This window comes from Mastigoproctus giganteus, chromosome 8 (genome assembly GCF_048544385.1).
Source record: "Mastigoproctus giganteus isolate SK-2022 chromosome 8, ASM4854438v1, whole genome shotgun sequence".
NCBI lineage: Eukaryota > Metazoa > Arthropoda > Arachnida > Uropygi > Thelyphonidae > Mastigoproctus > Mastigoproctus giganteus.
The window spans coordinates 82,869,607-82,894,118 of record NC_143582.1 but is presented as its reverse complement, the minus strand read 5'-3'; the positions used below and the strand labels follow the sequence as shown (position 1 = coordinate 82,894,118).

General features: G+C 34.6%; 1 protein-coding gene across 3 annotated transcripts in view; it reads right to left on the bottom strand.

Annotated features, from left to right (window-relative positions):
- Positions 1-24,512, bottom strand: part of bug (thioredoxin domain-containing protein bug) — a 71,365-nt gene that overhangs the window by 23,385 nt on the left and 23,468 nt on the right. For all 3 annotated transcript variants that reach the window (XM_090379548.1, XM_090379547.1, XM_090379549.1), the window contains exons 3-4: positions 19,510-19,826; positions 6,760-6,965 (exon numbers count right to left, since the gene is read on the bottom strand). In XM_090379548.1, the coding sequence (XP_090235674.1) occupies positions 6,760-6,965; positions 19,510-19,826 (523 nt within the window). The remainder of the gene's footprint in view (positions 1-6,759; positions 6,966-19,509; positions 19,827-24,512) is intronic.

Below are 24,512 nucleotides of genomic sequence, written 5' to 3'. Positions count from 1 at the left end.
TACCACCTAGATTTTCTACCACTTAGCTTTTATTAGCGTTTGATAAACTTCTGGCACTCCCCATGTGTGAATTTAGATGCAAAATACACATTCAGTTTATCAGCTACCTGAGCTTGATCATCAATAGTCAACCCATCTATGTTAAGTGGCCCAATCTGATTCATCCCTTTCCTTCTAGAGTTTAAATAAGTAAAAAACTCTTTGCTGTTTTTCTTTGCATTCTTTGCCAAAGAATTCTCGTAATCTGCCTTCGCCTGCCTAACCTCCTTTGTGACTTCATTACAGACTAGTTTATACTTGCCATAGGCTTCTGTGTCACCTGATACTTTATATGCATCCCATACATTCTTCTTCTTTGCCTCGAGCCTCATTAATTCATCTGACATTCATTTAGGCCTAAACCTTGAAGAGTATTTCTTAGTTGGAATGAAAAGCCTAGTATCCTCCAAAATTAAGTCCCTGAAGGCTTCCCATTTAGAATTCAACATTGGTGACATCATCAGTTGATCCCACTGTACAGAATTTAAAAACTGTCTGAGACCTAAGTAGTCACGTTTACGAAAGCAAAAGCCCTTCCCTTTAGCCTTGATGGTAGTTACATCTTTAAGTAATTCCCACATCAGTACATTGTGATCAATGTCACCCAGTGGTTCCTTTATCTGCAAATTCTTAATGCATGAATAATCACTGCTGATAATCAGATCAACAGTATTTACTCCCTTTGGTTGCCTCTCGAACATGTTGCTGTAGAAAAAATTCACCAATAAATCCACAAAAGTCTTGCTAGTGTGCGAGTGACCAACCCACAAGTTCTAGTCAATATGTGGAAAGTTAAAATCCCCCATTATAAGGGACATTCTGATTTACTGGTCCACTATTTCTCTGCACAATTGTTCATTGTATTTATCAGATTAATTAGTCCTATAACGCACACCTACTCATTTTTACTTTCCTAGTGCTTATTTCACACCAAACAGACTCAACACTGCACTGTCCACCAACATCAATTGGATGCACTTCCTTAGATTTTGTGTTTCTTAACTAACAGCATAACCCCTCCTCCCTTCCTATCCTGTCTATCCTTCTTGTACACATTGTACTCCCCAAATTCCAATTCTGCACTGCTTATCTGTGGGACACCACGTCTCTGATATCCCAACAATATCTGCCTTTGATGTCTTGAGTAGTACTTCAAGCTCATCAAATTTATTAACTATAATCATAGCATTGGTGTACATGCAAGTATACATGCACCTTTTCCTATTCTTAGTTACCCTAACACAGCCCATGTATTTACTTGTTCCACTATGACTCACAGCAATCCTGGAAATCTCCATTACCTTGTTTTCCAAGTTGCTGCTCATTCTAATAGAAGTAGTGCAAGAATCACTTTTGCCTCTGCCTGTGACCACTGTTAACCTTTTAGTCTGTGTATCCCCCAAGCTAGCAGTTTTCCAACCCACCTAACACTGCCTCGTAGCATCAGCAAATACCCCATCCATATTATCATTAATAGTGACATTATCATTTATATAATGCATAACGACATAAATCAAATATCTCAATGATATCAGTATTCATCAGTAGCAGTTACTTATTATTACAGGTACCTTTGGTTAACAATGTTCCTTAAAGTTTTTGTTAATCAAAACCTAATTTTCTGATGTATAATTAGCCCATTTCAAATGTGCTCTCAGGCAAAAACTGTCACCAGAGGAGTACAACAAATTGGCAACAATAGAAGAATGAAAATATTAATATACAATACTATACAGGGTGTCTCAAAAATATTGGTACAAACGTTTAGGGGAGGTAGGTAACATCTAAAGGAATGTGAATCGCATAGGAACCAATAACGTCACAGGAAAGTAGTAGCAGAGGCACAAGAAGCAGAAATGACACAAGACATTAATTAGTGGCAAACATTTATTTGAAATAATATTAACAATGGAGTATGAGATGGATGCATTTCATGATGTTACAACAAATACTCGAAGGTTCCACCATGAGACACTATGCATGCGTGACACCAATGCAGCATGGATTGGCGGACACGGTCGAACACACCTGGAGTTTCTTTGACAGTAGCAGCAGCGCAGATGAGTCTCGACATGAGATCCATTTCTGTCTCCACAGGCAATTCACACACGATAGATTTGAGGGCCCCACAGAAAGAAATCAAGGCTCGATAAATCAGGTGAGCGTGGGGGCCAGGCAACAGGTTCACCATGGCCAATCCATCGACGCCCAAAACACTTGTTCAAATGGTCACAAATACACCTTCCATAATGGGCAGGTGCCCCGTCATGTTGAAACCAAATGGTGCATCTCACATTTGCTGGAACATTGTCAAGTAACCCTGGTAGAACTTGTTCGAGAAAGATCCGATATTTAGCGGAGTTCATGCAGGATGGTAACAAGTATGGACCGACTAAGCAGTCATCGACCATACCTGCCCGCACATTTATTGCAAAGCGATGTTGTGCCGCATGGGGGCACACACTGTATGGGTTGTTGTGAGCCCACACATGAGCATTGTGCTGATTGAATAAGCCTTCCCGAGTGAAATAAGCCTCATCTGTGACCAAAACATAGGCTGGAAAATTCAAGTCTTGAACACTTTCTTTGAGAAACCACTGCGCAAAAGCCACACGTGCGTGATGATTTTGGGGGAGCAGTATCTGAACCCTTTGGAGATGAAAGGTGTAAGGAATCGTTGTGCCAGACACGCTGTACACTGCAACGAGACACTCCTAAGGCAGAGGCAATGGCACATGTGCTGATAGTACGATTATTCTGGACGGCATTCAACACACTTTCTTCCATGGCGGGAGTTCGCGTTGAACGTGGTCTGCCCGCACTACTCCTGTTACCTCTAAATAACCCATAATTGCACAAATTTTGATGCACATGTGCAAACAAACGGTAGTCTGGTACATGTTTGTCTGGCAAGCGTTCTACATAAATTCGTTGAACGGCTCGTCCATTTCCCTCTGTTAATTCATACACTAGGTGCATGTCTGCCAGCTCACAGTTCGTATATCGATGCATGCTCTTCGTGCGGCGACTACTGCTTGAATGAGTAAACCAGAAATTTTCCCCCTCGCGAACTGATGAACAGCGCCGTGTACCGACTTACGGTGATGCTTCCGGTTATGGGTTCCTATGCGATTCACATTCCGTTAGATGTTACTTACCTCCCCAAAACGTTTGTACCAATATTTTTGAGAAACCCTGTATAGGTATGTTAGTAACCAAGTGCTACAAGTTAACATTCTTCTTGTGGTGTGGCCATCCCAGAAATTTGTCCTCCTTCTTTCTCAGTATACTCAACGTTTTGAAGTAAACATTAAAAAAAATCAACCATTAAATATAGCACAACACAATTAACTATACAATAAACAAAATACAGGTTATTCCAATTAAAAGGCATCAGAACTTATCACGCTTATTTTTAGATTAATCTGTTTGTTTCTGCACCTTTTTTTTTTTTTTAATCATATTTGAGCTGAAATTTTTGAATTTGATATTGAATTTAAGCTAGGTTTTACTATTACATTTTGGTTTTATGATTTTTAAATTTATATTTTGCATAATCAACCACTTGTTTCTTAACAGGAAAGTTTGTTCCTAATCCTCAGTTTAGTCTAAAAGCTTCATTAGTGTACTTCTGAAACAAATGTAAATAAACTGATTTTTATGTAAAGAAAATAATAATACAATGGTTGTAGCATGAGGAGACACAGTGCAACTGCAATCATATTGTATATTGTATAATTGCTCTTCAATTGTATACTGAAGAGCAAACATCCTATTCAGTCATATGTTTGAATGGTATGGAATCATTTTTTTTTTTTTTTTTTTTTTTGGTACAAGTAAAATCATCTTACATTACTTTCAGAAACACACTAATATTTTTAGACTAAACAAATAATGGGAAATGCCTTTCCCATTAAGAAAAAAGCAGTTGATTAGGCAAAATTTTCTGTTGTTTTCTTTGAATTGGTCCTCCCAGAAAATTCTACAAATGACTTAATTATTGCATAATAGAATTGATGATTAAGTTAAATTTAATTATATGCTCATGTTGGTTGACACATGTCGTGAAGAGATACCGACAGTAATTTAGCTTTACTGCTGTGCACTTTCCTGAAATCGGTAATGCTCTCTAACTTTTTGACATTGATGCATCATCTGGAATCAGTTTACATGTGCATCTCACATTTCATGGAGCATGTGCTGCTGTTAGTGACACATTATCCTTGAATCAAAGCATAGCTTGAAGATTGCAGTTTTAAATTTGCATTCACTCTCAGTTAAGTCTAAAGTGAGTTTTAATTTTTAAAAATTAAATTGTTTTTAATATAGAACATGGATTTTTCGCAGTTGGATTCAGAAAAAAATTGAAATTATAGGTGCCATCAAAAAAATGAATGTTTCTGAATTATTGTTTGCTGAGTTTTCAAATTTTTATGGCCACAGAGGATTTGTGTGTGGACAATACAGAGTTAATTGAAACACTGTATACAGGCAGTTCCTGCTTTACGAGTTCCTTGTTTATGAGGTTTTTTTTTTTTTTTTTTTCCAAGTGTCAAGCATCAACAAAATCGAAAATATGAAAATTAATTGCAAAAAATGAATGTCAAACATTCGTAAATACTGCATTTCAAACCACACACGTAGCTATATAATACAGTGCACCCTGCTTTACGATATTAATCCATTCCAGAGACAACATCATATCATGAAAATATCGTAATGTGAACCCAATAACACATTGTTTTTTAGTTATTAGTTCCAAGACCTCGGAAATTGAAATTTTTGCTATATAACTAAGCTATTTTTCTCTCTCTAAAAGGTCATTTTTATAATGTAAATTGTATTAGTCACCAATTCAAATCATTAAAATGCACTATACTTTCATCGTTATTATATGTTCTGTTATAAGAATCAATTTTTAATGCCTTTGTGATATTTTTCTAAGGCATATTTCTGTAGGTCATGGACCATAAAGCAATTTGCACTTTCTGGTTTACTGGGCTTTTATGCAAGTGCAATCTATTATAAATGGGTGGTAAACTCAATCTTATTCCATTTTTGATTATACTGATAACTGGAATTGTGTTTTAAGTTATTACAATGAATTAACCCCAGGGGCTTACATCTGGTGAGTATGGGCTTGGCACACCCAGGGACCTGAGCTGAATATCATCATTCTTCTCTTTCTTGGTGATTCCCTTCTCTCTCTCTGTCTCTCTCTCTCTCAGGTTAACTTGGGAAATTTTTTTTTGGCTGGTGCAGCATAAGCCTCAGGCTTGCTTGCACCATATAGCTATTAACAATAATAATAATAGTGTTTTGCCTTCACTGAAATCTTCAATCACATAAAAAAAATTTTCATAATCTTCTCCTTTTTTTTTTTTTTTTTTAAGCTTCATAAACTTGTTACTCCACAGGAATCGTGTTAGTTAGTTGCAATTTGTGCGCGCAGTTAAAAAATGTATATGCATGCTATTGTGAAATTTATAAAGAAAAGAGAAGAGATTATCTTAGAAACAAACACCTCTAGAAGCATTTCTGAAGACGACTCCTTGGGCAACAAACCAACAATGAGTGATCAACGAATGTGCATTTAATCGATGATAATGAAAAATAAACAATTGTAAGTCGCAAATAATTTCTTTAAATTATAATTTGCTTGATTTTACAGGCTATGTTTTCATTTCTTTGGCTAAATCATTCATTGTTTAAACAAACTAATTAGCTAACTAATTTCATTGTTGAGAATGTAACCCCTGTTTTTAACATTCCTGTTAATAAATTCCCACTTTGAGTTTTTGCTTTAAAAGCGCACGCTAGGAACAAATTAACTTGTAAAGTCGGGAACCACCTGTATTTAGGCTTATGTCACCAGTAATTAGGCGCTTCCGTAGCCAGGTGGGAAGGAGCAGCAGTGCGTAGCACACGCTTCTTGATTAGACCGGGGTTCGAGCCCGTCACCACCAAATACGGAAGATGCGGAAAGGTCAGGGAATGGCCACCGCATTTCCCGGAGCAATATGGCCTTAGTTGCTAATGCTCCTAAAAAAAACCAAATAACCAGTAATTAGATATGAGGTGCGACAATAAAGTTCCCAGACTGGTACAATAAAAAGAACACAAAGCGAAAGCGAAGGCACTCAAAAATGGTTAATTTTTATTTAAAGTAATCACCAATGGACTGAATGCATTTATTACACCATGCTAAAAAGAGTCAAACACCTTTGTTTTTAAGTACTGCATCAAAGCATTTTTTTTTTTTATCTTATAGTACACAGACTTTTGCTGCTATATATTTTAAGTAATTCTTTAATTGTTGGTTTAGAACCAGTTGTTTTTAAAGCCACACACACATAGACAGTATTCATATTGAATAAATTCTTGCATCTCACCATCCATTACTCTGAACAGAATGTTTTAATTATAAAAATAGGCCTTATTTACCAATACCAATAAAATCCCATCACTGACCTAGACTTTTTCCATTCAGCAGATGGTAATGCTAATTTTTTAACTTGCCCTCAAAAATTAAAATACTTTCATTTTCTTCTCTCTAAAATATCTCATCAAAGAGAAACATTTGTATTATAATCATTTTCATAAAACAGCAAATAAACATTAAGAAAAAAATTCTGAGATTATGAAGATTAATTAGATAAAGTGCAAACAAAATAAATATCAAATATAAAGTTTAAAATTTATTAGCAAAATTTCACCTACTTGCTATTTGTTACTGCATCTATAGCATAAAAGTAAATGTTGGGAAATACCCTAGCTAGTGCATTAAAGTGAGGTGCAGCTCTAGCAGAAAAAACACACCAAGGAGAATAAAACATTATAACTGTGCATTCTCCACTTGTGATATTGGGCACAGGTGTAAGGGCTTCTAAAAGTGAAGAAGTATTGACAAGCTTTACTTCAGGAACCTTAAAATAAAAATATGATGGTCATGGAATAAAATAATTTATTTAAGATGCAATTTTTTGTTTTTGGTTATAGTGACCAAAATACAATAATCATTAATAATAAAAGGCCTGGGTATTCTAAACCAGTTTAAGTTCCTTCAAATATACTTCTAATTACATTGTGCGACAAACTTTAACTGTTTTCTGACACAAGCACAAAAGTAAGTGCTTCCCATGGATTTCTCAATGGTGTAGTTCAGGGGTGGCCAACGAGTCGATTGCGATCTACCAGTCGATCATGGCTTTAATTTCGGTCTATCACAACGAATTTTAAATATACGGTCATATCCCGTATTTGTGCAGTCAGGTATACTACCAAAATTTTATATTGTGCAGCTGGTTTCGCTACCAGTGCATTATTTTATTTATTTATTTATTATTTTTTTTTACGAAGCTTCAAAAATAGGAATGAAGAGCAGATTTTGAAAATTTATTTATTTATTTTTTTGCATGATTGAAGATTTCAGTGAAGGAGAAACACATTTCACCATAATAACTTAAATACCACAGAATTCCAGCTGTTGGTATTATTGCAAATGCAATAAGATTGAGTTTACTACCCATTTATAATTAGATTGCACTAACAGAAAAGCCCAATATACTGGAAAGTGCAAATTGTTTTATGGTTGTAACCTCCAGAAATAGCATTAGAGAAATATCACAAAGGCATTCAAAACTGATTCTTACAAGGATATAACCAAACAGAGCAATAAATGGTGGCGTGTTTGTCCGGTTATTTTGGAAACAACTTCCTCATTCAGGAATCCTCATCAATTATCCTACGTTAGCTGTTCAGACAGAATATTTTTCCGGTTCGCGCAATGCAAAGTGTTTTAATCAGTAAGCATTGCTTTTGCTGATTTAATAACTGGACAGTACTTATATGTTAGTTTAATACCTTTTGATTTAAAATGAATACTATGAAAAAGAGTAAAACGTATCATTTTCATCAAGAGTGGGAACTAGAATACTTTTTTGTAATGGTGAAAGAAAAATGTAGCTGTTTGATTTGCAATGCTTCTGTGGCTATACCCAAAAAAGGAAATTTAGAAAGGCACTTCAACGCACTCCATGGTAAATACCAATTGGATTTTTCGCCGAATTAGAAGAACTTAAATCCAGATTATTCGTGCAACAAAATTTCTTTGTGACACCTAATTACAATCCAAAGCAGTAACTGTAGCATTAAGTCAGCTTCTTGCAAAATAATGCAAATCATTTTCTGATGGCCAATTCATCAAAGACGCATTTTTAGAAATAACAGATTCTCTTTGAAAATTTTAAGAACAAAAATGAAATTAAAAGTGCTCTTCAAGATTGCAATTATCTTGAAATACTGTAATGCAATGCATCGAAAAAATGAGTAAAAATGTGAGCGAACAATTGCGTGCTCATATTGCTAATCATGTGTCCTTTTCTTTACAACTGGATGAATCTGCAGATGTCAGTGATACAGCTCAGTTGCTCGTTTTTATTCGTATGGTTTTCAATGATTCTGCCACTAGAGAGAACGAACTAGAAGAAAGAACTAGAGGTCTTGATATCTTTAACTTATTCAAACATTTTATTTAAAAAATTAAATTACCACTATTTAAGCTCGTATCAGTAATAACAGATGGAGCTAAAGCAATGATGAGGCATCTTAACGGATTCATCGCATTGTGTCAAAAGGATGATGAATTCCCAGATTTTTTGAGTTACCACTGTATCATCCACCAACAAGTGTTAGTCAGCAAAAGATTAAATACTAAAAGTGTTATGGACATCGCTTTCAAAATCGTGAATTCCATCAGAGGACAATCTCTTCAAGGAGGCTTTTCAAAATGCAACTTGATGAAAAATAACCAGATCTGATATTAAACACAGATGTGAGGTGGCTGAGTCAGAGTAAGTTTCTACAGAGATTTCGAAATTTGCTGAATGAAATTTAAAAATTTGTTGATCAAAGTGGGGGATGACTATCAGCAGCTACAAGATACGGAGTGATTGTGTGATCTGGCTTTTTTTTTGGCAGATTTTACCAGTAAATTAAGTGATCTGAATTTGGAATTACAAGGAAAAAATAAAAATGTGGGCGATATGATTAGTAGTATTTCTGCATATAAATATCAATTTTTGACAATGGCTAAGGATCTCAAAGAAAAAAAATTCGACCATTTTGCAAATATGCAAGATCATTTGCAAAAATATCCTGTTTTTGAATTTAATAGTGAGAAATATGTTTCTGAAATTGAGAATGTTGTGGATGATTTTGAAACAATTGAAGACACTATTCAATACATTTCTTATCTATTTAATGTCGACTTAGATACGAAACAAATTGCAGAAAAAAGTGCTGTGATTTTTCACATGGAGAAAATATTACTTGAAAATAAAATTATTACAATGTGAAACGATATCTTCCTAAAAGCCAGATCATCAGAAAATGAATTTTGGAAATATGTTTGCTGAGAAAAGTACCCAAATGTAAAAAAATGCAGTGAACTTTTAAATTCCTATTTTGGTTCCACATATCTATGTAAATCAGCCTTTTCGTATTTGAAACAAACAAAGCCAAAGAATCACTGTGCTCTTACGGACTTGCATACAGAAGATTCTTTACGGTTGGCTTTATCAGTGTATATCCCCGATTTTGAAAGCTTGGCAGATGACATGAAAACACAAACTTCGCATAAATCAAAATTTTAAATACGTATGAATTTAAAATAAGAATTCTGAATTGTATTGAATTTTAAAATTTATAAACAACATTTTTCAATATGTGTTGATTAACTTTTTTAACCTTGTGCAATGAAATTTTTGAGTTGGTAGATCGTGGCACATTTTGAAGGAAAAAAGTAGATAGCATCACAAATTAAGTTGGCCACCCCTGGTGTAGTTGAAACAGTAATTTGAAATGCTCTATGGCATATGGTATTCGAGCAAAAGTGACATAATTTTGAATGATTTTAAATTGCAGTGTTAGACTATCTATGTTTCACTTAATACAATGTAAATAATAAAAGTGATAAATTTCTGTTAATCTTTAATAACATACTACACATCCTAGCATATAAATATACACCATTTATATAACTAAGCAGAATATAGTGTGTAACATGTTAAGTTTTATGATGTACAGAAGCCTTATGTCAACAATAAAATTAAAAGTTTGTGTTATGGATTTTTCCTTGTGATCTGCCAGCACTACAAGTATCCGTTTATCCTTATATCCTTTCACCACATCTAAAATAGCCCGGTGAAAAGTCTCTCTGTGCTTATCTCATAGCTCCTACGTTTTTGGGAGGAAATCCAGCAAGTTGAAATTATGCAATTCAAATCTTTATATGTGCTAAAATTCTGTTTCTCCCCTCCCTATTTTTTTTTTTGTCATTATTGCCAAGAAAATTGTGGTTAGTCCTTTAAGGGTTATGCAGTTCTTAATTGTAGTTATAACTTCAGCAAATGATTCTACAGATGCTCTCTTTAACCATCTAACTGTTATCCTGATGTATTTTGTACCCAAAAACAGAAAAAAAACCCTTCAGCAATTTAAATATTTATTAGAATTACATCAGTGAATTTTAGTATTCATTACTAATTATTTTTTTTAATGAAAAAGTATAGTAGTAAAAAAAATTCTTTACTGCTCTGTTTGTGCAAAACGTGAACATCCACCTCTTATTTTTGATATAGTTTTGTTTTCAGTTTCAATTTCGCCTGCAACACTGTTCTGAAATTTGACCATAACATAGTTGGAAAACCATATATTTTTTTTAAACCAAAAAAAAAAAAAAAAACCACTAATCTTAGTAAGGATATTACTTGTTCATATTATCCCTGTATAATAAAATTTTAGAGTATTCTGCATCAAACAATTTCTTGCCTTTTTCCAAAAAATTGATTAGTGAATAAAATACACCAGCCTCACTGTTTGATTTGGGTTGGAGTATGAACAAGAATTTAGTGTGCTTAATTTTGGAATAGTCTGTACAGAATTTTGGTTTCCTTTACTTGAAAAGCAGATCCATTACTGTTATTCCTTTCCCCCCTGCTTCAAGTTTTTTAAAGATGATTTATTTTATTTTTTTTTTAATTTTTTTTTATTCTGATTTCATTTTTGAAATAATTTTACTCTATTGGGCGGCCAAGTCAAAACAAGGAAAAAATTTATATTTTAAATCATCTTCTGAAAAAGTTTAACCACATTTTGTTTAATGTAATTATTGCTCTTTTCATTTATTGCATTCATCTCCCATGCATATTAAAATACTCAGGGAACTTGGCATAGTGCAAATACTATAAAAAGGGCTTCCAAAACACATGAGCACCAGGTCCCCAGGCTACCCAAATCGAACTCTTCTCACCTCAAAACATCTCCCCAATTATGAAATCTTCATCTTTAGGTTTCAATTAGAGGACTATCACCTGCCAGCCACATAGAATGTTTAGTGCCTGCTGCAAGGACATTATTTCAAGACAGACCAGAAAAATTATATGATTCAAATTATGAAATACAGCTATTACTGAAATTTAATAAATATATTAGTGTTATAAAAACAGTAGAATAAAATTTTTTTTCCCCCAGAAATATAACTATTGCACAAGTAGGAGCAATTGCCTAAGAGAGCATCAATTTCATATTGTGGAGGCACTTCATGAATTGCCTTGACATCGCATATTAGGCACTTCAAATAAAAGCATCGCTCCACTTTTATTTGAATTTGCATTTCCTAGCAAATTTGGTTTGCTCACAGATACTACAGTAGACTGTCGAAATAATGGCACATTGAGATCGGATGTAGACATCAGTGCAGATATCTTGCAGTGCTGAAAAAAGAAAATGGCAAGTCACGTGATTACTGTATTTGTTTACCTTCGCCATTTTTAAAGTGAATTCTGTACTGATATCATGGATTATATCACTATTTTACATTTATTTTAAATTAAAAATCCCTCACTATGGCTCCTAAAGTTAATAAGCTTCATAAAGAGAAGAAAATAAGAACAACATTAAAGCTTAGTGACAAACTTGATATTATCCAAACTATTACATTAGGATCATCCGGAATGTTAATTAATTCATATAACCATGTGTATTGTATCTGTAAATTGTGTATTCTCTGCTCGATTTGCCTGTTTTGCTGGACAAAAAACTGCAGTTTCTGGGGAAAAAAGCCATGCTATCTAGGGCATAAGCAGAAGTGTATTAATGGCAGAATATAACATTGGATCGTCAACATGTTTGTTTTTTTATGCGCAGCTAATAAAATTGCATTCTTAATCTCTCTCTTTCTTATTTGGCCTCATTATTTCTGCATTAAATACATTAAAAATAAAACTTTCCAGATAATGGAAAAATCAAAATAACAGCACCTTGAATCACCAAAGGTGGTGCCATTATTTTGAAAGTCTACTGCATATACAAACCTGAAGCTATTACTCTTATCTTCACAATACTGTTCTTTTGTATACATATGGAGGTTAATTAAATTACCATACCATTAAATTCTATTTACACATTATACCATTTGCGTAAGCAGCGTGTCTTGAAGTATATGACAACGTTTACATATGTGCAGCGCCATTTTCCCCCTAATGGGGGAGATTTGAACTAATTTTTTCCCTTCTACAAATCACTTCCCCATACCCTAAACGACATACCCATTGATTTTCACAGTGCTAACTCTAACATTTTGACACTAGGGTCTCCTGAATAGGGAAACTTATTTTATAACCACCCAGTGTATGTGTGTGTGTGTGTGTATGTATATATATATATATATATATATATATATATATATATATATTTTTTTTTTTTTTTATTATTTTTCTCCCTTAAAATAGGACCAACATGCTCATCGATTTTTATAAAAATATTTTCTGCTATATATATATATATATATATAAAAAAAACAAACAAACATAATATTTAAGAAATTTCTAAAATATTCAAGAATATTCCAGGAATGTGTAGAAGACTCCTGAATGTGGTAGAACATTGTGGATGATTTTAGAACTTTCTAGAAAGCAGAAGTATTGTTTCAATATTATAGAAGATCATAGATGATTCTGGAGTGTTTTGCAATAATATAAATTGAGGAGTAAGAGCTGTAGCTTATAAAATTGAACACCAGTCATTCAGAAAGGGTGTTTGGTGTTAGTTTTATGTGTTTCGTGATAAAAATGGTAAGAAATAAGGAACTATGTTCCAAAAAGAAATCCTATTATAACTCTGTATAAAGAAAGTCATTCCATTGAGCAGTATTGGGAAGAAAACTAGGTGTTTTGTTAGTACAAACTACCATTTGATGATTCAAGGAGCCGGGCAGTTTAAAGGACAAATCACGATGACCATGCTTAACAACAGAGGGCACAAGGTAAGACCATAACACTGATTTATAAACATAATCAACAACTTACTGCAACTGAAATTCAAGCTGAGTACCACAGGAAAGAGAAACTCCTGTGTTTACATCCACAGTAAAACTTTGTTTTAAACAAGCAGGACTTTATAATCATGTAGTGGTCTGAAAACTCTTATTAAAATCAAAAAATTCAAAAGAAATAGTTGGCTTGGGCTAAGAACCATCAATATTGGATAACTGAAATGTGCAGTGGATGACTGAATTTAAATTTTTGGATCCAAGCATAGTGTTTGTGAGACGATCAACTGAAGTAAAAATGGTACCACATCATTCAATGGCTATAGTCAAGCATAGTAGAGGTTCCATTATGATCTGGGGTTACTTCTGTTTTTTTTGGAGTGGGTGATATCTGAAAGAATGAAGGAATTTTAAGAAAAGAAGGCTATAAAAACATTCTTGAACATAATCCTGCAACATTCTCTCGACTGTTAGCTTTGTGGAAGGAATTTTATATTACAACAAGACAATGACCTGAAGCACAGCTCTAAGCTATACAGGGACTTTCTAGAAACTAAACAACATGAAGGGTTATTGCAAATTATGGTGTGGCTGCCCCAACTGCCTGACTTAAATCCAATAGAGCTTTTATGGGATGTTTAGACTGTCAAGTCCATGAAGTCTACCTATCTTTACAAAATTTAATGGGAATCATGCAGATTGCTTGGAATAATGTGTTAGTCAAGACACTATTATAAAATTAATTGTCAGAATGCCATGTCTGTGTACGGCATGGATAAAATCTTGTGGAAGAAATTTTGATGAAAAATCAGTATAGTTGTTAATATTAATCATTTCAATAATTTTTTGCTGTAAATTTTTCAATGTTTAAAAAAAAATCTTAAAATATCTTGTAGCATGTTTTTTTATATTAAGATGTCACGTTATTGTCATCACTAATTTAAAAAAAATTAATGAAACAGATCATATGCTGTGATTCTAAACTTTTGGGTGGGAGTGTATATATATATATATATATATATATATACTGTATATATTTATAGTAGAAAGGCTGTTCAAACCTTGTGGAAACAGTGACAGAGTCAGACTGCTGTATAGCAATCTCAGAGAAGAGACTATTAGAAAAGTTACTGAACATAAGGCTCCACAGGTGGACAGTCTCTCTCTCTCTCTCTCTCTCTCTCTCACACCTGCATATGAGTACATCAGCCCATTGGAAGTGTTAATAAGGTAATCATTGGATTCCAGTATGATATTATCCCCCCAAGATTGGAGAAGTGCTAATGTTTTTCCAATTAACAAAGGAAGTGTAAACAGGTAATGGACAACTATAGCCTAGTGAGTTTGACTTTGGAGTTTTGTGAATTAGGATACAATACAGAATAATCTCAATAAGAATGGTATCCTTAATAAATCACAGCAAAGGGTTCATGAAGGGAAATCCCACTTCACCAATATTTGGTTATTTGCTGTAACAAAATCATAAAACATTCAGATGCAAGAAACAACTTAAATTCTTTACATTAGCATTAGTAAAGGCACATGATGCAAGAAAGCAAGCTTATACAGTATCAGCCAAAAACAAAAAAAAAAAAAAAAAAAATAACCCCTTCTCATTTCACCCATCCACTTGCTCCACTTTACCCTAAACTTGATAAAGCTTTTGACATGGCTCCACATGAAAAGTCATATCAGCTGGAGCAAATTGGGATTACTGGTATGATTCCTTGCTGGATCAGGGATTGCCTAAAAGATAGGAGAAAGCAGACAGTCAGATACAGGAAGGCCCACCCAGAACTAATCAGTTCTGGGGGTAGAGAACCTCTCCTGTATCCAAACAGAAGTTGTAAAAGTTTGTTGATTATTTGAAGTTAGGAAGGGTAGTCAATGACCAGAACCATGCCATGTTGTTTCAAAATGCCTTGATTAGTGCAGGTAGGCTGAAAAATGCAACTGAAGTTAAATAAATACAATGTTTTTTAAATTTAGGGCTTTGCACCTGGGGAGAAATCCAGCAGTTACTTATAAGCTAAGGGAAGAGGAGTTGAAAGGACATGATTCAGGATGAAACTTGCCTAGGCTATTACACAATCAGACATGAAATTCACCATGCAGTGGTAAGAAAGCATATAGTGTCCAGCTCATGATCTGTGGGACCCTGTTAGCAAGAAGGATGCCACTGTGCCTCCTTTATAAGGCAGTGATGCCACACCTGGAACACTGCATTCAGGTGGCCACACCTGAAAAAAAGACATATGCCATCTAGATAGGGCTTTAAGAAGAGATATCGTATTGTTGAGGAGTACTAATTGATAGCCATCTGAAGAATGGATTAGAAAGTATGAAAGTGCAAAGCTTGATAACTAGACATCTTGAAGGTGGCTTAATTTTGAGGTGTGTTGTGTGTGTGTAAAGCCTTGAAGGGGATCAGTAAAATGAACAAAGCAGGTATATTCTCAATCGTAGGGAAGACAAGAATCAGGGGACACAAATTTAAAATCTTAATGGAAGCTGGATCTCAAGTTTATTTCCAGACAGGGTGTTATAGATTACTGGAAGAAACTACCAGACCTCCCAAAGTGGCTGAAACAGAATGTTCGATAAAGTTCAAAGCAGAATTGGGTAGTCATTATTTTTTTATTTATTTATTTTTTATGGGTGATAAGAAAAGCATAGGGCACAGAAGAAATCATGGACACATTTAGTCTCCAGACCATGTATACTAAGCTGCAGTGCAGCCCCATGGAAAGATCAGAAGCCAAACAACCTCGATGAAATGCCTGTGGCAACAGTGCACATTGTCCTGAGATAATATCAGTACTTGTATGGTACACACAAGATTAACTGAATTTTTTATAAATGTATAGTAGATGATCTGTCTTAAAAGAATTCGCATTGTTCTCTTAAAAATATCATGAGGTAAATACAGTGGACTTCTGCTTTACGATATTAATTCATTCCGGAGACACCATCGTATTGTGAAAATATCGTAATGTGAACCCAGTAACAGTTTTTTGATAATTCGTTCCAAGTCCTCGAAGTTGAAATTTTCGCTATATAACTAAGCTATTTATCTCTGTAAAAGGTGATTTTTATAACAGAAATTGTATTAGTTTTATATAGAATACCATATTTTCCAGTGTATACCAGGCACCTTTTATCTAAAAATAACTCGCCCTAAAATTGTGGTGCATCTTATACACCCGGAATAAACAGTAGAGCATGATACAAATTTAAAGAAAAAAGATAAAAAATGGGCGAAGGTAAAGAAAGCCAACACGAGAACAATGAGAAATGTTGGATAACTTACACATAAAATTAGTTTCCCGATACGGCACTCTAGCGCTGCTCGCTCGGTAAACAGACGGTAGGTGTTATCAGTCGGGAGCAAAGTCTAGAACAATATACTGAGGTAGGCGTGGCAAACGATGTGCTAATTGGTGGCCAAACACAACATGCGATAACATCGAGTTAGTATCATTTTTGCAGTATTCAGAAGCACTAATGGTAACTTGCTCTAATGAATGCTTTCCATAATGGTGAAAAAAGGTCAGGTTACCTCCACTTAAATCCCATGGGAGTCTGAAGTCCTCCCGAAGTGGAAGGGGTAACATAACTTTTTTTCTTTAGAATCACAGTCATATTTAGAAATACATTCATAAAAAAATTAATTTTTTTTTATGACTGTATTTTTATTTTCTTGTTCAATAATATGCCCTAATGGTGAAAAAGGGTCAGGTTACCTCCACTTGAATCCCATGGGAGCTTGAACCCCTCCCGAAATGGAGAGGGTAACCTATTCTTATTTACTTTAGAATCATGTGGACTAAATTGTTTATTAACAAAATATTATTTTTTTATTACTGTACTTTTATTTTTAAAGACACTCGTGCGGGGATACACACATATCATAAAGTCAATCAAAACCTCAACAGCTATTCACTATATATATAGAATCTTTCTTTCCTTATATTATTTTCTAACCTAATGTTTAACGTTAGGTCACTAAATATAAGGAAACCATTTCTATTATTTCCTAACCTACCATTTAAGATCAGGTTATGAAATATAATGAAAAATAAAGAAACATTTCCCTTTTTTCGTAACCAAAACTAAATCAACAGTACAGTAAAAACACTTGTGAACTCCAAAAATTTGCTTTTAATAATGAGAAAAAAACAATGAAGAACATAAAAATTAACAGAACGAAACTTTTATTAATTTAGTTTTCATCAAAAAATCAACCAATTTTATTTTCCTTACAAATTTCTTTCATATTTAAAAGATTCATCGCTACTATTACCTATTTACCGTTCATTACAAAACTATTATGCACTGTTCTTTACTCATAAATACACATCAAAATGCCAACCAATGACTACACAGTAGTTTTCTAAATAACCTTTGACTGAAGGACAAAACACTTCAAATACCCATTCATCGAAGAGGTGTCTTGTCACCCAGGCCTTCTTGTTACACTGCCAAAAGACACCCAACCTGCTTTTGAAACATTCTGGGAGTTTCTGATTGGTAAACCAACATTGGCTTAAGTTTAAAATCACCACAGGCATTGGACCCTAATAGCAGAGTAAGCCTATCCTTCGTAGGCTTATTATGACCAGGCAACGAGGCCGCTTCTTTTGTGATGTATGTTCGCCTAGGCATCCTTTTCCAAAAGAGGCCCGTTTCGTCTGTATTAAAGACTTGTTGAGCAGGGTAAGCCTCCTTCTCAACAAGCTCTTGAAACTCCACCTTAAAATTTTCAGCTGCTTCCTGATCAGCACTGCAAGCCTCTCCATGCCTTAAGACACTTTTAATATCAGACCTTTTTCTAAAACCGTTGAACCAACCTTTGCTGGCTTTAAAGTCCACATATCACTAGCTGAAGGTGTTTTAATCTTTTAAGTCCTCAAAAATCTGCTTGGCACATTCACAAATGTATTGTCCAGGAACTGTATTACACTTCATTTGTTTTTCTTTTATTCACAGAAACAAAAGCCTTTCCATTTCTACAATCAGTTCTCTGCCTTTTTGGACTGTGTTAGATTCATCACTTTAACTTTTTTAAGGTTTTCTTTTTGTTTCACTATGGTAGAAATGGTTGACTGTTAAAATCCATATTCGTACACCAATGAACTAATTTTAGCACCGTCATTATGTTTTTTTCACTATTTCTTGTTTAATTTTAATTTTCTTCTTACTGTGCTCTTTAGGGGCCATAGTGCAATGTTGTATGTTCAAGAATTCAATACAGTAAGCACAAAAAAAAATCACTTGAACTAAAGGATAGAAATCAAAACAAGTGCCCAACATGTTTACAAATGCTGCTATTGTCTGAGACAAAGGACCACGTGGTCTGGTCAGAGACAATCGTAAGCCATTGTAGAGCGAAATAAGTAGGCACCAGTGATCACTGGTTAGTAGAATCAGTGGCTCAAATCATTAAAGTACACTGCACTTTCACCATTTATTGCTATGTTTCTTTATAAGAATGAATTTTGAGTGCATTTGTTATATTTTTCTAAAGCATGTTGCTGGAGGTCACTACCATAAAACAATTTGCACTTTCCAGTTTATTGGGCTTTTCCGTTAACGCAAGCTATTATAAACGGGTAGTAAACTCGATCTTATTGCATTTGCGATAATACCGATAACTGGAATTCTGTGGGTATTTACCTTATAGTATTATGGTGAAATGTGTTTCCCCTTCACTGAAATTATATAAAAAACAAATAAATTTTCAGAATCTTCTCTTCATTCCTATTTTTTAAGCTCCTTTTAATACAATTAATTAATTAAAATAGAATTAAAATTCAATTCGCAAACGTGATGATAATATCCTGCGCTTACTACATATTGTATAGTGAAAGGTATTTTATTATGGAGAGTCCATTGTAAAGTGATTTGATTGTATAGTGAACCGATTGTAAAGCAGAGGTCCACTGTATATAAGTAAATGGCACTTTTTTTTTTTTTTTTTTTTTTTTAAAGGAGTCTTGAATCTATTGTGAATCATTATTTTTCTCAAAAGTATCTGAAATGTTATATATATATATATACGGAACATATAACACTACTTTTATCTATTTTAAAAGAAAGTTTTGAACTACAAACCACACAGCCAATTAAACAAAACTCACCTCTCCATCCATGAGGATTCTCAACACACAGTCAACCTTAGATTCTGTTGTGTTATTTACTGCAGATGACTGATTTTGATTTGTATCAGAACTATTCACTGAATCCACTAACGTTGACGTGTTTTCCACACTGTAAAGCTCTTCTGAGATTAATTCACCATTCTGAAGACTGTCTTTTATTTCAGTTGAAAGTGAATCTGAAGTATCAGACAATTCTTTATTTATATCATCAAAAATTTCAATATTTTCAGAAATTTCAGGTGGTGAATCAGAAACTTCATCATCAACAAGTAAAGCGACAGCAACATCTTCTGTATCTAAAAAAAAGTGTACAAATGACAGTGAAAGGTCCGCGAATGCAGATACAATAAAAGTTAACAATAATAAGTGTTTATAAAAATGTCCGTATCTGGTAATGTATTAATTACAGTCCTCCATGGCCATTGACTGGACGGTGTTCTGCTACTCATATAAAGAAGTGTGGATTTGATTCTACCCATGGCTGGAGAAATTTTTAAAGGAAAACCAAGTGTAAATGGAGGGGAGAGAGAATTTTCCTCTATGAGATATTTCAAGGTATTCTTCCCCCCTCCCCAGCCTGCACAACATGCAGATTAGTTTGAGACACTCCCACTCCTGTACACACATAAGATACATGAAGTTACGACAGGTTGGCAAGACAGTGGTGGCTGTAAAAAAAAATGTAGAAATATATAAATCCTGGTAACATGGCTGACCTGACCATAGGTTGGAAAAACAATGACATACATACAGGGAACAGACAGACAGAGATGCCATATCAATTGCCATATCAATTGAATTTCTTTTATGTGTCATGTTCTGCCTCCTTAGATTGGCCTATTGACAACAGTGAAGCTCTGGTTCATAATTTAAGTAAAATTCTTTTTTCTTTGATTCTTGGGATGGTAAGAAAACAAATCACAAAAAATAATAAAATATTAAATTTATATATGCAGACAAAGAAAATACTATTTATGCATTTACTTGTAACCCTTTCTGCTATGAAAACTGTCACACAGGCAGGTGCGTTGTTACAGTATTTTTGTCCATACAGTATACAGCAGTAGCAAAGCATGGTGTAACATAAGAAAGCACGTGATGAATATGGTAGGAATATAGTGATATGCTGATGAATGAAAACAGTGATGACCTCAGATAACATGGAACATTTTATTTGTTATAATATGGTAAAGAAATATTTGTGTTTGGACCACCACACGTCACAAACAGTAGAGTTCAGTGATTGGCCTAATTTTGCTCACCACCATAGAGCAGGCTGGGCAAATTTGAGACAGAATTCTGTCAAGTCTAGTTTAAAACACAGAAGGAGTGGGTGGCTGCTTGCAGAGATTTTGGGTGCCAATATGATTAGTCTATTTGTATATATTAAATAACAGAAGTCAGTAACTTGGGATCTGAGAAATGTTAACATCTGCAGCAGATAAAATTAAACTCCTTTTGTGATTATAGTAGCCATCAGGTTACATCTTGGATCCCAAATTGGAAGGTCACAAGTTATAATAACAATGATGAAGTGCAGAAACCCTAAAGAAAGGAGTGCATTCCAGTTTGAAACCATTCCACGTAGCACAGATGAAAAGGTTTGTGAAAAATCTACATGCACAAAAAAAAGAAAAAAGGAATGTCTGGAGTTAAAGGAAGCCATCTGAAAGGTGGAAAAGATTGTTCAAGGCAGTTAATCAGGGCCAGAAAAACTTAATTCCACAAGAACAGTTATAGTAAATTGTATTTCTAGAACTTTGAATTTCTGAGTTCATAACCCCAGCAAGGGTTATGAACTCGTATAGTAAGCTTTTGAAGGCTTGAATAATACCCTGATCCACGGGTTGAATTAGTGCAGTTGTGTTCCTTGGCAGAAACATGATATCAGGATCATGATTGAAAGATTTCCCAATAAGCAATTGAAATGTGATCTTTTGATTGTGTGAAATGTGATTGAAGGATTTCAGGAAATTAGCCGAAGGATGAGCTGGACAGTTATCCAGCAGTAACAGAGCCTTTTCTTAAAGTTTTTCCTTTTTTTTCTTTCTTTTTTTTTTTTTGGAAAGCATCTCACTGATGGTACAAACTCATTTTCAACTATGAAGCAAAAATATCATTCATCCAAACATTGGAGCTATTTTTATAAACCACAGGTAGAGATTTGTGCTTAATAGCTTTAGCTTGTGATTCCTAGTCTTGATTGTGCACAGTAATTCTCTCTTTGTTAGTTTTAATGCCTGCTTTATTGGTTCTTTTATAATATATTGACATGTCGGGTAGAAGTTTACAATACAGTGCTGTTTTATCACAGTTGTACACCTGTTCATAGGCGCCTCCGTAGCCAGGTGGGAAGGAGCAGCAGTGCGTAGCACACGCTTCTTGATTAGACCGGGGTTTGAGCCCATCACCACCAAATACGGAGAATGCGGAAAGGTCAGGGAATGACCACCGCATATCCCGGAGCAATATGGCCTTAGTTGCTAATGCTCCTAAATAACAAACAAACAAACAACACCTGTTCATCTGTGAATTCACCATCTTGAATCACATGCAGAAAATTCAGGAAATGCTTCTGCTGCTATAATATCACCAAATGCAGATTCACCTACAAGCCTAACCTGGGACATCCCACGATGAACCTTCCATCTCCAGAGCCACCCTTCAGAAGCTTTAAATATGTCATCTCCACCAAGTAGCTTATTAAATTTAAGTGTCTGTGTTTTCAAAATCATCCCATTTATCAGTACTCTTTCACTACACTCCTACAGAAATTGCTTGTATAAGCATGGTCCACATCACTGTTTTCAAAAAGTCTAGTTTTCTTTCTTTCTTTGGAGGCAAACTTTATCTTCCGCGGAGTCTACAAATGAATGCAATTTTTCTTCCCCTTTCATCCAACCATGGATCATTCCTTCTGGAATTCCACACCTGAAAAGTATACTGCATTTCGTTTTGCTACTCTTAACTCTATTGATAATCTTTCACTTTTTTAACTGTATAATTTTTTCCGTTAGTGGCCATTACTTTGATCCTACTGATTTGCTAATTTTGCCATGTATTTATTTTTGATGCCCTAGAATTTACCATGTTTTGAGAAAACTAAATCAAAATGAAATGTCCAGCCTATCATAGTGCTTGAAAAGTCACATAATTTCTCCATAAATCGCTTGTCAATTCATGATTGTTTTTGTTTAGTTTAGCAGTTTCTGCTATCCTAAAGTGTAACTTCTAGTTGAAGAAAGGATGTCATGTGCTGTTGCTTAAAAAAAATTTACTTTGTAACGCTAATTACAAACAGCTACCACCAGAGGTAGCTGTTTGTAATTAGCATTCCACTGATGTACTCTTATTACATCTCTAGCTGAGGGGAGAAACTGGTGTCTACAGTAATTAGTCTCTGACAAGTCTTGTTTACAAAATTTACTCTACAGCTTAATATCGAATATACTGAAGTGAATACGCAGCCAATTTTTAGCTAATTTCCCCTCTTAGAAATACAGTTGTAGGATATACAGTATTAAATTTTTCCAGTTTCCAATACGAAATTGATAGTTCTCTGAGCGTGCTACTTTCTTTTCATACTTCGTTTTGGGGGGACTTGATGATACCTGCGGTATATCAAAAAACTCTGCAGTATTATAAAGAGGCATGTTATATTGAGGCCACAGTGTATTTAAGTGTGTTTGGATCACTACAGATTTCAGCCATGAACATTAATCTCCCCCCCCCCAACAACAATATAAATCTTATGGATCTGCCTATGTAGCGACAGCATGAGTTGTAAAGCAGAACTAGTGTTGCGCAGGACTTTTCTCCGTTGTAGTATAACTTGCTAGGGTTCCAGCAATTCTCAGTTATGGTGTGATGTGTCAGTTAGGTATCAAATGTTCTTTGCAAGAGTTACACTAATATTTATATCCGGAGAAACCTGGCTTTCATGTAATCGTCTAGTAGTTAGTTAGGACAAATCCCGTGTTCTAAAAACTTACTCAGATGGACATTGAGCAAATCTGCAACATCAAGATCGCGTTGTGATTATTCACCTTTGACTCCTTTCTATTTGATCAGAATCAAAAGTGCCGCCTTAACAGTTCTTTATCAGTAATCATTCAAAGAAATCATGTGTCATCAGAGAGTAATCAATAGGCAAAGGTTGTTAAACAAAACATGGTTTATTACACAAGACAAATAAGATGTACACTCAGTAAACAAGTACAGTTTTTTAGAATAGGGCATGTAACATTTGGCTTACTCCTCTTTACGTTAATATATAATTAGCCTCTTAATGTAAATTGACTAGCTGAAAGGTAGTGGTAGTGTTGTTCTTCGTGTAGTTTCGTGCTTGCTATCTGTTATAGAAAAACTCCAAGTACATCCCGTCGAGGTAATAACATTTTAGTGGTTCATGTAAGACACTAATGACGTTTGTAACAAAACAACTGTAAAGCGATCATAATATTAAACTTATAATGTGATGTGTATTCCTTAAGTTCAAACTATCACTTTTTCTCTATACTTAACAAGATAAGTTATTATGAGGAGAGAAGTCTATGTAAGGGTAAATAGGATCGCCTTTTACACTATCTAGTTCAGTTGTTTAATGGGACATGGAAAGTTGACTTACCAGATTCAATCTGCATATCCTCAGGAGTTGATACTCTGGGAAGATCGTCAATCTCGGTCATTTCTGCTACTCTTTTATCCGTGGTTGGATCTGCTTTCTCTCGAACAGGATTCTGTATTTTCTCAGGAGCGCAGACACCTTCTCTCCTACTTTCAGACTTCGCTTCAACCAAACCAAACTCAGAACTCCGAACTGTTAACTCCGAACTGCCAACTCTAAACTCCTCACGACCTGAACTCCCTGTGCTTTTCCCTAGGTTCGTATATATATCTCCCCCTTATCTTTTGCTTTCCCTTGCGTATTTGTTCTGGTTAATTTCAACGGTTCAACAACAACTTTTGGACTGTTGATTTTG